A 12822-nucleotide genomic window follows, 5' to 3' on the forward strand; every position below is an offset into this window, starting at 1 on the left:
CTTTGCTATAACTCGGACTGCCTCTATTCTGAACCACTGGAACATTATTTCAAAGTTTAAACTCTCAATGAGCTTGGATTTAAATTTAAAATCTTTAGGGTAATGTCTCACTAGCAAGATTTAAAATTAAAATATTAAGAACAATAGAGTCCACTTTTGAATGCCTTCTATATTCCAGGCATCATGAAGAAAACTCCTGACCCAGCATGTACGATATTTCAGAAACACAAAGCAGCCTTGAGAATTCTTACTAAGATGCAGTGGGTACAGAATAGTGATGGAGATAAAACTGTTGAGGCAGTCAGGAGACCTGTCACAGAAAACCATGAAGAGGAGATGAGCATCAGAAGCTTTCTGAGCAAGAGAATAAGACAAGCAGATTTTCTTTTGAGAAAGACCCTTTAGTTGTTGTGTAGTTTAAAGGATTAAAATAGTGCAATGCTAAAGACCATTTAGATTTTATTTCCATAAGCTGAGGCCAAATGGAACCTAAACTAAGGCAGGGAAGTAGGGATAGCAAGTAAAAAACAAAAAACAATTATTTAAGCAGTTCCAGGCCACAGAATTTGGTGACAAATTTGGAATATGCAGAGGGAGCAGGACTTCTACAGTCTTAGCTTAGGTAAGCAAAGGTGTTACTAGGAAGAAGAAGGAATGCAAAGAAATGAAGAAAATGATCCTATTTGGGGTAAGATTAAAAAATAGCTCTAACCACGGTGCATGGGGTGAGTGGTGGGGATGGGAGGAACTAAGGAGACTGTATATTAGACGGTTGGACAAAGGAATCCAGAGGTTGGAAGAAAGGTCCAAGTGGAAGAGAACTGGGAGCCATATGGAGAATATAGAGCCAAATGGATGGTTCTATAAATCATCCATGTGAATGTAAGCAAAAGCGAGCACAGAAGATTACCACGGCTGAAACCATGGGGAACCTCAAATCCTAAGACCCAAATATAGACGAAAAGAATTCAGTGATGATTACAAAGGAAGCACCAATAAAAATAAAAATAAAAAAGATAAACAGAGACAAAGAATGAGTAAGTCTTAGAAGGAAATGAGAAAGGAGTTCCCAGCTGATGGGAGTGCCCAGCAATGTTGAATGCCACAATCAGGTTGAAAATGAATGTCGATTTAGCAACTGGAGAGCGCGAAGTAATTTTAGCAAGTTCAGATTGAGCACAATGATGGGGGCCCAAAACCACTGTGCTGAGGAGTAATTTGGGATTGAAACAAAAACAAAATTGGAGACATGACCACTTTTCCAGGTGTAGACAGATGTCTTAATACCCAAACCTTGTCCTCTGTAAGCCCTTCAATTTCAAAGACTTCCTGGGGACTTCTCTCAGTTTTCAATTCTCCCAGACATAAGCCAGGATTTTCATAGGGATTTGCCATTATCCAGAACCTCTGTCTCCAAATTCTTAAAATTAAATATATTACTTTCTGACTGATTCCCTATTCCAGCTCATTCATTCCTTTATTGTAACTAAATAATAATCTCTAATATTTATTTATTAGGTACTTATTATGTACTTATGCTGAACTAAATGCTTCATGGATAGATTAGATCATTTAATCTTTGAAACAGGGCCATGAAGCCACATATCTCTGTCTGGATTTAGCAAACAAAAATCATTCTACATTTTATGCAGAAAAGGATTCAAGACAAGATACTAGGTGCTTTGCAAAATCTGTGAAAGTACTCAGGAAGTGGCATCAAGGCCAGAACCACACTGCAGAAGTAGCTTGCCCTGAGAGCCGCTACCTCTACCACAACCTGAAAAGTGGGGAATCGACTCTGAAATACACCACCTGCAATTCAGAGACTAGCAGTTGCCACTTATGCAACTCCAGTGTGTCAAGTAATGCCACATCAGGAAGAGTCACCCCAACAAATAAAGTGGAATACTCAGCTCCCACAGAACTGGAGACTGGACACTTCAATACTGCTGGAGAAATTTCCGTGTCTCCAGGGCTGTGCTTTCCAGTAGAAAGAGCAGGAAGATCCTCCATCCTCACCTTCACCTTTCAGCAAAGCCAGCTGGAGACACAGAATTTCATCCAGAGCCTTAGCAGTAGGTGACTCAGCAAAATGTAAGCTGGTGTGGTCATTTTGTTCCTGTGTATTTTTAGTTTTATGGCCTCTACAGGATAAAAAGACTCACCATGGGCATCACACTTTTCCACTGAATTTTCTATCCATTCAACTCACTTTTCTATCTTAACTGGAATTAGCCCACCTGACCTCTCTACTTTTGTCTAATGTCCAAGCTCTTTCAGGTATCATTTCCTTTCCTGTCCATCTTGGATTCACGTGTCCATCATTTCAATCACTTCCCTTCCAATACCTAAACTCTGCAGCCCTCCGTCCTTCCAGCATCTTCACCTGCAAAGCCCCCATTCTGATGGATCCCTTCATCCCTCTCCTACAAGGCTTCAACCAGAGAGAAGAGCACTATAGGAGATAATCACATAAACAGGCATCTTGGTATAACTACAAATGCATGGTCTTCACCTTAGAAATTCTTTGCATCTCCATCTATTTACTTACATTACTCCTTCAAATTTTCCCCATAACATCTCCTTACAATTAGAAAAATTAGGGGCCCTCAGACATAAGTTCCTCCTTTTCCCTCATTTTTCGGTTCTACTTTATAACTTTCTGAAATGAACCGCACTTCTTAACTTGATTCCTAGGATAGTCCAAATGATCAGCATGCCACCATTCTCAAGGCCTTCCGATGTATTCACTAGAGCCCCTATAGAAGGACTTTTCTCAAACGTGAATCTGCTCATGCCATTCTCCTGATGGTAGGATTCACTGTTGAAATGCTTTAGACTGGCATAAATGGTGTTTATTTTCTAGCACCATCTTTCTACATGTGCCCTAAACTCTAACCAAGGCCCCCAAACACCATTCTCTTTCTCACCCAACGCCTTTGCACCTGCTGCTTCCCTCTAATTACTGACCTTCCTTGCCATACCCACCAGGCTAATTGTGTTTACTCTTCAAGCACAGTTCAAAGTCACCTTTTCCAGGAAGCATAGCCACGGACATTCCCAGAGTCTGCTCTAGTTTTGCTTTCTTTATGTTCACCTCATGCTGTAATAAAATTCTTAGTTTACTTGTCTGCTTCCTCTGATAAATTGTAACTTCTTTGAAGACATATGACATCCCTTGGCACAGCACCAAGAAGATCACAGACTCCAGATACTTGCAGAATTGATTCCAGCCCTCTGGTTTTACAGATGACAACACTGAGGCCCGAAGAGTGATTCCAGGTCTGAGCACATGGTAGTGGCAAAAACAGCCATACCTGGATCACCAAATCTGAGCAGGTGGTATAGTATCAGGTGACCCCTCCTGCTTACACTGCTGACCCTCAGCTTTTGCCTACATTTGCAAGCCCAGGGTTGTTTTTAAAATAAAGGCATCTAAGCCCCACCCATGGGTGACCTGCTTCAGTTAGCAGAGGGTGAGGCTGAACATCAGAATTTTTAAAAGATCCAGAGGATCAAATCCGATGCTCACTTAGGATTGCAAGTCATAGCCCTGAGTCCATCTCCAAGTGCTGCAGAAACAGAAGTTAGAATAGCCAAGGCAACATTTCAGAAAAAGGAAAAGCAGAGGACTTATACAAAACTTAAGACTTATCTAATGCCATAATAATTAACAAGGATAAGGGCCCGATGCGCTGGCTCACACCTGTAATCCTGGTACTTTGGGAGACTGAGACAAGTGGATCATCTGAGGTCAGTAGTTTGAGACAGCCTGGCCAACATGGTGAAATCCTGTCTCTAGTAAAAATACCAAAAATTAGCCAGTTGTAGTGGCGTGCGCCTGTAATCCCAACTACTCTGGAGGCTGAGGCGGGAGAATGGCTTGAACCCAGGAGGCAGAGGTTGCAGTGAGTCGCGACCGCACCACTGCCCTGTAGCCTAGGAGAGAGACTGAGACTCCATCTGAAAAAAGAAAAAAAGAAAGAAATGAAAGAAAGAAAGAAAGAAGAAAGAAAGAAAAGGGAACGCTACAGAGGGTTCTGAAACAGATCTACACACAAAGACCAATATGATTCACATCAGAGGTGGCAGGCAAAGCAACGTGAAAAGAACAGGTAAACTATAAGTCCACAGAGAAAAAAATTACATTTGACCCTACCAACACTACACACTTAAAAATCAGTGGAAAAAGAAAAACAATGAAACTTCAAGAAGAAAATATAGGAAAAAAGGTCTTTTTACTTTGGGGTATGAAAAAGATTCTTAAACAAGTCACAGAAAGTACTAATCACAAAGGAAAATCAATACATTAGACTGCATTAAAACTAGGAAGTCTGAGACCTCATTACCAGAGTAGAAAGGCTAGCCATTGCTTAGAAGGACACATTGTAACAATTACTGATACCCAGATCTATAAAGAACTACTACAAATCAATGAGAAATAGACAAGAGGCTAGCAAACCACACAACAGGCCAAATGTGGCTAACCACCTGTTTTTGTAAATAAAATGTTATAGAAACACAACCACACTCCCTCATTTCTATATTGTCTACAACTGTTTTTGTGCTTCCAAAACAGAGTTGAGTAGGTGAAACAGAGACCATCTGGCCTACAATGCCTAAAATACTTACTGTTTTTTCACAGAAAAAAAAAATGATACCTCCTGGACAAGGTAACCCGCAGCCACTCAGGAGGCTGAGGCAGAAGGGTCATTTGAGCCCAGGGGTTCAAGGTTACAGTGAACTATGATTGCACTACCGCACTCCAGCCTGGGCAACAGAGCAAGAGTTTGTCTCAAAAAAAAATTTTCACAAGCAAGCACTCAAAGAAAAAAATTACACACACACACACACACACACACAGACATCCAAGTGTCAAGAAGAAAATTTAAAGAAGATCAACATTATCAGTTATCAGGGAAGTGTTAATTAAAGCTGAAATGAGACACAATTATTCATTTATCCAAATAGCAAAAATTAAAAAGACTAATAGTACCATGTGTTGTCAGATATAGGGGCATAAATAACTCTTATACACTGCTGCTGGAACTGTAAATTGGCACCAATTTGGAAAACGGTTTGGCATTTTCTACATACCCTTATGACCCAACTATTTCACTCTCATGTAATATGTCCCACAAAATTGCATTCATAAGTGAGAAAAGTGTTCATACCAGCTTTGTTTCTAAGACTCAGAAATTGGAAATGACTCAAGAGTCTAACAATAGTAATAATGAAATAGTACACAGCAATGAAAATGGATAAAATATAGCCACATGCAACAGCATAGATGATTCCCACTGGTTTGCTATTGAGCCAAGGAAGCCAGACATAAATACTACATATGATTTTATTCAAATTAAATAAAATTCAAAAACTGGTAAATCCAATCTATGATAGCATAAATCAGGGAAGTGGTTATTTGGGGAACTAGGGAGGCATAGTTTTTGCCAGATGGAAGAGATGGGCCTTCAGAGGTGCTAGTAATGTTTTCTTTCTTAACTTTCATCAGAAAGGGTAATTAAAAGGTATGTTCACTTTCTGATAATCCAACAAGCTTGTCCACTTATGATTTCTGCATTTTATATGTATATATTATACTTCAATGAAAAGGGGTTTTTTAATGCATTGCAAACAATCATACCCAGGATATATAAATATATAAAATCTCCTATAAGTCACAAGAAAATGGCATGAAAAGTAAAATAAGAAATATACCAAAAGATATGAGTGGGCTCTTCAGAAGAGGATCCAGAAATGGCCAATAAACATGAAAAAAGTGGTCAATCTCACTCATAATTAAGGAAAAGCAAAATAAAATAAAAAGGTACATTCTATACCCACCAAATTGATTTTAAAAATCAAAGGCTTATAATACAAAGTTCAACACAAGGTTGTAGGAAATCTAGAATACTCCTGGTGAGCCATGCATGGTGGTTCATACCTATAATCTCACCACTTTGGAAGGCCAAGGCCGGAGGACCACTTGAGGCCAGGAGTTCGAGACCAGTCTGGGCATCATAGCAAGATTCTGTCACCACAAAAAAATTTAAAAATTACCTGGGCTTCCACTTGAGCCCAGGAGTTAGGCTTCAGTGAGCCATGATCACACCACTGCACTCCAGCCTGGACAACATTTTATGACTCTGTTCATAAAATAAAGTAAAATAAAATACTCCTGGCAAAAGTATAAACTGATACAAAATTCTGTGAAGCAATTTGTGTAACATCACCAAAGTTGAATACTTTGTTCATCTGCATGCCCTACAAATGAGCAATTCTAGGGCTAGTAATCTTAGAGAAATGCATTCACTGGCAAACGTCCCTTAAAAGACAGGTATAAGAACATTCACTTCCACATTTCTTGTAAAAGAGGGAAACTAAACAACCTAAATGAACATGAAACATATAACAGAAAGGATCAACAAAGTCAAAGTTAGCTTTTGAAAAGAGTACTAGAACTGACAAGTCTCTGATGAAACTAATCAAGCGTGTGTGTGCACGTGTGTCTGTGTGTGTGTGTGTGTGTGTGAGAAAGAGAGAATGAATAATGACTGAAGGTGAACCTTACTTTGAAGGTTTTGATGTCTGCAGACATCAAAAGAGAAGAGCTGCTAAACAATTTTCCAGAATATGTGAAACCTTTAATGAAATGAGAAACTTCCTAAGACACAAAATCTTACCAAACTCATACAAGAGAAAGTAAGAAATTTGCGTAATTCTTTCACCATTAAAGAAATTGAATTAATAGATGAAAATCTTCCCATAAAGAAAACTCATGACCCAGAGGGATGTGTTGGCAAGGGTTAACAAGCAGGAAAAACTAATTCCAATCTCAAATAACTAGCCTGTGCTCCTCCATGCCAAGGGTTACCTTCTGTGTCAATGTATGCCAGGATCATCAAGAAAAGAGAACTTCTGAAGATGAAAACACAAAGTGCAGAAAGATGAGCATAAAAAAGGAAGGGCTAGAAAGAGCTAGACTATATATTTTTATTTGCTAGTATATCATTATACAAGAATAATCACAGGGCACTAATCATGGTAGCCACAATTGAGGAAGGTGTGATGAGCCCAGAGCAAATATGCAACGGTAGCAGGAAATAGGTTTTCCAGGCAGTGACCTCTTAGAATTTGTGATTATTGAACCAAGTGCACGTAGTATGCATTTAAACAAACATAATTAATGTTAGAAAAATAAAGAATAGCCTGAAAAATAAGAATAACTGGAGGAAGGTGGTGGATCCAAATAATAAAATATTACAAAGCTATAATAACTAAAAATGTTTAAAAACAGTAATTAGGAAGGTAACGTTATCAATGACCGCTAGCTAACTAATCTATCTTAGGCACACAACTTTACCAATTCTGCCTTAAAAAATACAACTTAACCTATAAAAAACAGTGGGTTTTAAAGAAAAGGAGGAAAAATATCAATAAGAAAATATGTTTTTTACCTTATACCACTTTATCGGACCCAAAACACAACTCTTCGGGAAGTGCAGATGACATGTGAGGCTACCATCTTTTCCAAGATGTAATATTTGCTTGTACTCGTCTGATAAATTTGGTAAACCACTTACGGAAGTGTCACACCAATGTTTTTCAAAAACAGTTAGGTTTACATGTATTCTATGACAGCTGTCTCTACCCCTGTAAGACAGATTGAGACCTCATAAACTCTTTAAATCACAAAATCGAATAATTCAGCTCATTTTCAAATGTTTTCAAATCATTTTCACAGCACTGTGCAAACCCTCTGCCCCTAACAAAGCACTAAGCACCCACAAATGATTCATCACAAAAGGACAAATGGTATTCATACAGTGGAGGAACTGGACAACATCTTAACCGAGTGATCAAAATGTATATCACCAGCTAGGGGCAAGCAGACGCCATGTGCCTCTGAGTAATATTCTGAAGAGGACATAAAGCACTCACCTAGCATTCCAGCCAAAATGGCTGAACCTAATCATGAAGAAATACCTGACAAACCCCAAAGAAGGAGATAATACAAAATAATTGCTTATAGTTCTTAAAAATGTCAGTATCTTGAAAAACAAAGACTGAGGAACTGTTCCAGATTAAAAGAAATTAAATATTCATGGCAAGCAAATGCGATGCATGATCCCAGATTGGTAACTATACTGGAAAAGAAAGAAAAACATTATAAAAGGTCTTCAATGAGACCATTGATAAGATTAGAATATAGATTATAGATTAAAGTATTATATGATGTTTAAGTTTCCCGAATTTGATAACTATACTATGATTATGTAAGAAATAAATAAATATACATTGAAAGGAAATAGGAAATATACACTGTTGATAGGAAACATACATTGAAATATTAAGGGCTAAGAGGGTATGATGTATACAACTGAAATGGTTTAAAAATGGTTTAGGAGAAAAATATTGTTTATAATTTATATCATCTATATGGTGAAAGGGAAAATTATAAGATAAATGTAAAAATATATTCTTAAAAATGAGGAATCTGGATAAAGGGTAGAAGGAAGTTCTTGATACTATTCCTGCAAAATTTATTTAAATTTAAAATGATTTCAAAGCAAAAAGTAAAAATATACAGTTTCCTAAACACGTATCCTATCTGGATGTTATTAATAAAAGTCTTGGAGAATTCATGTTCATTTTCTTTCATGGCAGATAATACCTTTGTCAATTTCTACTAAAGATTATTTTTCCTCATTTCAAAGCTCCCAGATTTAAATAGTTTAAATCTAGCTTCGACATCCACATTCATTTATGTGATGTATGATCTTCAAGTCTAGTTAATAATTCACAGCCTAGGCTAAAATAGGAAAGCAGACCTCCACGTGCTCTGAGCGGTTTATTAGCAACTAAATCTGTGGAAAGGAGCCAGGCAGAGCTAACGACCACTTCCACTTGTGAACCACTCAATTTTGTGCATTTAGTCTGTCTGGTGTTTAGAAATGAGGAATCTAGCAGGAATCAGAGTGGGACACGGGCCATGCTGGGACACAGAAAGGGGCTGGCAAATATCACGGAATCAAAACAAGAGAGAGAGAGAATGGAGTACCTACTTCACACCTGATCTCAGTTAATTTGCACCTCAAGCCTATCAGGCCAGCATTACTTCCATTTTACAGAAACAAACAAGGCTCAGAGAGATCAAGTAATTTGTTAAGGTCATGCAAGCCAGTGTGAGAGAGTCACGAAATTGGGCCCTCAGGCTAAATTTGGTCTATAGATGTGTTTTATTCAGGCCCCACAAAGCTTTACAAATTATAAAAAGTTGCACACACAAACTCTGATTTCCAGATTCCCTTGAAAAGTGAGAAGATGGGCTTGACCTGAATAGACAGCTACCTTTCAGGGGCATGTGCTTTCCAGTTGACCACGGTCACCACCAGGCCTGTGTTATTCATATTTCTTAGCACAGGTTCTCCAGTGATGTCTGGAACATACTTGATGCTTACTCCCTGCCTTAAGCAGATTCCTTGTGAAAAGGGCTCACGGGCGGCTCATTCCTATCTGGATGTGCCATTTCCCACAAAAATTTTTGGCATTTCAAGAAAGATGGCAGCAGCTGGGCTAGGTGGCTCAGGCCTGTAATCCCAGCACTTTGGGAGGCCAGGACGGGTGGATCACGAGTTCAGTAGCTCGAGATCATCCTAGCTAACACGGTGAAACCCCATCTCTACTAAAAATACAAAAAATTAGCCAAGCGTGGTGGCACGCACCTATAGTCCCAGCTACTTGGGAAGCTGAGGCAGGAGAATCACTTGAACCTGGGAGGCAGGGGTTGCAGTGAGCCAAGATCGCCGCCACTGCACTCCAGCCTGGTGACGGAGCGAGACTCCATCTCAAAAAATAAAAAAAATAAAAATAAAAGAAAAAGAAAACAAGAAAGAAAGATGGCAGCAATAATACTGGGACAGACACAGTCTGTGAGTGTGTCTGGTCTGAGGTGCCATTTCCATAGGGAAAGATGCATATCAGGTTCCAAAAATGAATTACAAATCTGTTCTGTTTAAAAATGTGTTCACTGGAAATTGTCTTGTAACAATTATAAAAACATACAACAACATAATTCTTCTCAAGGGTTTTCTATGTTCATTAAGAATTTTCCTAAAGTAATTTATACACACACACACGAATTAGTTCTATTTTAAATTAGGAACTTACTTTATAACACATTGGTAGACTCCTGAGTCCCCCCATTCCATGGGGAGAAACAAAATCCAAGTCTCGTCCTGGTGAATTCTAGACTGTATGATTTTGGACACTGGGATTTTGCTAGAATTTTTATACCATGTTACACTGACTTCCCCAGATGTTATAGGAGGGAATGTACAATTAAAAGCAAAAGGCTGTCTTGCTGAAAGCATCTCATTTTTCGTAAAAATGTCCTTGCATCCATCTAAGGAAAGAAAAACAAAACAAAACAATTATCCACGAAAGAAAACTTCAGTTTTATTTACTGTTAGTTTTTTTAAATGCCTCTTCAATTTTCCAACCAATTTGAAATTTCATTTGGGATTTTCTTGAGTCTGGAAGTTTCCTAAAAATAACCTGCTGATTATAAAGTATAATTCCAAGTTCTTTAAATGTATCCATAAGACAGAATTTACTCCGTTCCCTCCTCACAAACCTCTTCCCCATCGGGAATGATTTCCCTCTTTCCCTTCTATTCTACGACCCTTAGTTCTTTTTATCCACAGAGTTCTTTACTCTGTACTCATCTACAGAGTAAAGCAACCTTTCTTGTCTTTTGTGTTTCTGCTCTGCCACCCAGTTATTTTACTCTGTCTTGAGTAAAATGTATTTCATTCCAAAACGATTGTTTAAAAAAAAAATTAGTTCACTTTTAAAGTTCATTTCTACCAAATTTCTTTTCTTTTCTTTTCTTTTTTTTTTTTTTTTTTTTTTGAGATGGAGACTCTCTCTGTCGCCCAGGCTGGAGTGCAGTGGCACTATCCTGGCTCACTGCAAGCTCCACCTCCCGGGTTCATGCCATTCTCCTGCCTCAGCCTCCTGAGTAGCTGGGACTACAGGCGTCCGCCACCACGCCCAGCTAATTTTTTTTGTATTTTTAGTAGAGACGGGGTTTCACCGTGTTAGCCAGGATGGTCCGGATCGCCTGACCTCGTGATCCGCCTGCCTTGGCCTCCCAAAGTACTGAGATTACAGGCATGAGCCACCACGCCCGGCCTACCAAATTTCTTAGAAGAAATTTGTTCTATTGACAGTTTCCTTGCTTTCACCTTGTGTCATAAAATAATCCTTTATCTTATAAAATAGCCAGTAGTAATTCCATTTGAGCATTTTTACTCAAGTCTTCACTTGCAATTTGCCTAACTTCTTCCCCTCCCCGAAGTCACCTCCAAGCTGAAAGGTGACATTCAGGGCTGAGCATCCTAGCACGTGGAGCTGGTTCGCTGTTTCCTCTTGCGCGGAACTCCGCCTGGCGGTCTGGGGAGCGTAAGGAGCCGCGCTCGGGCTGGCCCGATCCCTGGGGGCTCTTAATGAGGGCCTAGGAGCCTGTGGACTAGGGCGGCCTCTGAGAACGGAAGACACACGGAACGTACCTGCTGTGACAGACAGTGGAAGGGCGATGGACAACCCGCAGAGCAGCAAGGACCACATCCCCAAACCGGGCTGCAAGGAAGGAAGAAGAGGGTGGGAGGGGAGGGCGCAGTGGGGCCGGCCCGAGGCGCCGGCTTGGGCGACCTCGGAATCTCAAAGACAACCGCCCAGGCCGCTGACCTTCCCTTCTTCCTGGGAAGCCCTCCGACTTTGGCCCCACGTTTCCGCAAATACTGCCCTTCCCCTGTCTCCGTCTGGGCGCCCGACCAGGATCCAGGGCAGTGAGCTCGCCCCGCCGCAGAGGACGACGGGCGAGGAGTGGGCGGCGGGGGCGGTGGGGACCGCGTAGGAGCTGCTTCTGCCACCTGACAGCGAAGCCGGCTCTAGTCCAGAGCCCCCGCAAGGGCCAGGGCGCCCCCCAGCGCAGCCTGCGGCCTGGGTTCCAGACGTGGGACCCCATCTCCGCCCGCGGCGCTCGGAGTCTCCCTTGCGCGCCTGTGTCCTCGGGATCCACCCGGGCCTCGCGGTCTAAACAGAAACTCCAAACACCGTTCTCACTGGGGAGCAGCCAGGGCAGGCCTACCTGGCAAGGGCCGGCGGGAAAGGAGAAAGGAAGGCAGGGAGCCGCTGGAGCTGAAAGTAGGCGCGAGCTCGACTCCTCGACCCAGAGACGGAGTCGGCTCCCCCATGGTCACCTGGCCGGTCGAGGGCCCGCCTGGGGGGCCTGATCCCTGGCCTGCGGTGGCACACATTGTTGCCACGTCTTTTCCTGCACACCTCTCCTACTGTCAGGGCCCCACCCGTGCCTGGCTCAGCCAGACTCCCGGACCGGTGTCTACCTGCCTGCAGGATTGAAGCGTGCAGGACCTCCTGGAGAGTGGAAAATATGACAGGGACCCCAGCCCTGTCATGCTACTTCCATGCCTAGGTATTTCCCCGCCACCACCGTGGGCGGGGCAGACCTGCCTTCCCCAGTGGAGCTTAGGAAGGAATGTGACATCACACTAGGAAGTGGCTTGAAAGTCTTTGAGCCTGATTCCATCTAAGTCCTTCATCACCAGGAGTGTCTGCTTAAGTCTATTCCAAGTTGAACGTCTAAATGAATTATTCATTTCTTTCCAAATCCCATTTGAGCAGTTACTGCATGCTCTGCATTGGCCTATGTGGAATGACCCCAAAGTGGAAGCCATCCCAAATGGCCTCTAAGGAGAATTATGAATCTGCCTGAGTCGTGCTCATTAACTTCTGTAA

The 12822-nt window shown here is 41.3% G+C and overlaps 1 protein-coding gene across 14 annotated transcripts in view; it reads right to left on the bottom strand.

Annotated features, from left to right (window-relative positions):
* IL1RL2 (interleukin 1 receptor like 2) overlaps positions 1-12509 on the bottom strand; it is a 58002-nt gene extending 45493 nt beyond the window's left edge. For 2 of the 14 annotated variants that reach the window (XM_063616760.1, XM_063616751.1), the window contains exons 1-4: positions 11752-11857; positions 11574-11643; positions 10171-10405; positions 7458-7653 (exon numbers count right to left, since the gene is read on the bottom strand). In XM_063616760.1, the coding sequence (XP_063472830.1) occupies positions 7458-7653; positions 10171-10405; positions 11574-11631 (489 nt within the window). In that variant the 5' untranslated portion in view covers positions 11632-11643; positions 11752-11857. Of the gene's footprint in view, positions 1-7457; positions 7654-10170; positions 10406-11573; positions 12088-12410 lie in introns of those variants that run through there. The other 12 variants (XR_010115428.1, XM_063616757.1, XM_063616753.1 and 9 more) reach the window with 9 other exon arrangements.
* Between the last annotated feature and the right edge of the window lie 313 nt (positions 12510-12822).

Source organism: Symphalangus syndactylus, chromosome 14 (genome assembly GCF_028878055.3).
Source record: "Symphalangus syndactylus isolate Jambi chromosome 14, NHGRI_mSymSyn1-v2.1_pri, whole genome shotgun sequence".
In the NCBI taxonomy this organism is placed as follows: domain Eukaryota; kingdom Metazoa; phylum Chordata; class Mammalia; order Primates; family Hylobatidae; genus Symphalangus; species Symphalangus syndactylus.